The sequence below is a fragment of the Eimeria mitis genome, genomic scaffold (genome assembly GCF_000499745.2).
Source record: "Eimeria mitis Houghton genomic scaffold, Emh_scaff336, whole genome shotgun sequence".
NCBI lineage: Eukaryota > Apicomplexa > Conoidasida > Eucoccidiorida > Eimeriidae > Eimeria > Eimeria mitis.
In genome coordinates, this window is record NW_013571699.1 from 14,956 (window position 1) to 15,257 (window position 302).

Here is a 302-nt window from a genome sequence, read left to right on the forward strand (position 1 = left end):
TGTGCTGGGGGTCCTGCAGCAGCAGCAGCAGCAGCAGCAGCAGCAGCGGCAGCAGCATTAGCAGCAGCGGCAGCAGCGGCAAGAGCATAACCAGTATCTGCAGCAGAAGCAACAGGAACTGCAATGGCAGCGGCAGCAACAGCAGCAGCAGCAGCAGGAACAACAACAGCAACAACAACAGCAGCAGCAGCACCACCACCACCACTACCATCAGCAGCAGCAGCAGCAGCAACAGCAGCAGCAGCAGCAGCAGCAGCTTACGAGAAAGTGCTGCTGCAGCAGCAAGACAACATGTCTTGCTG

The 302-nt window shown here is 58.6% G+C and overlaps 1 protein-coding gene across 1 annotated transcript in view; it reads left to right on the forward strand.

Annotated features, from left to right (window-relative positions):
- The window catches only part of EMH_0008450 (uncharacterized protein), a gene marked incomplete at both ends in the record, with an annotated part of 477 nt that extends 416 nt beyond the window's left edge, over nt 1-61 (forward strand). The window contains one exon of the mRNA XM_013498352.1: nt 1-61. Within this exon, the coding sequence (XP_013353806.1) occupies nt 1-61 (61 nt within the window).
- Between the last annotated feature and the right edge of the window lie 241 nt (nt 62-302).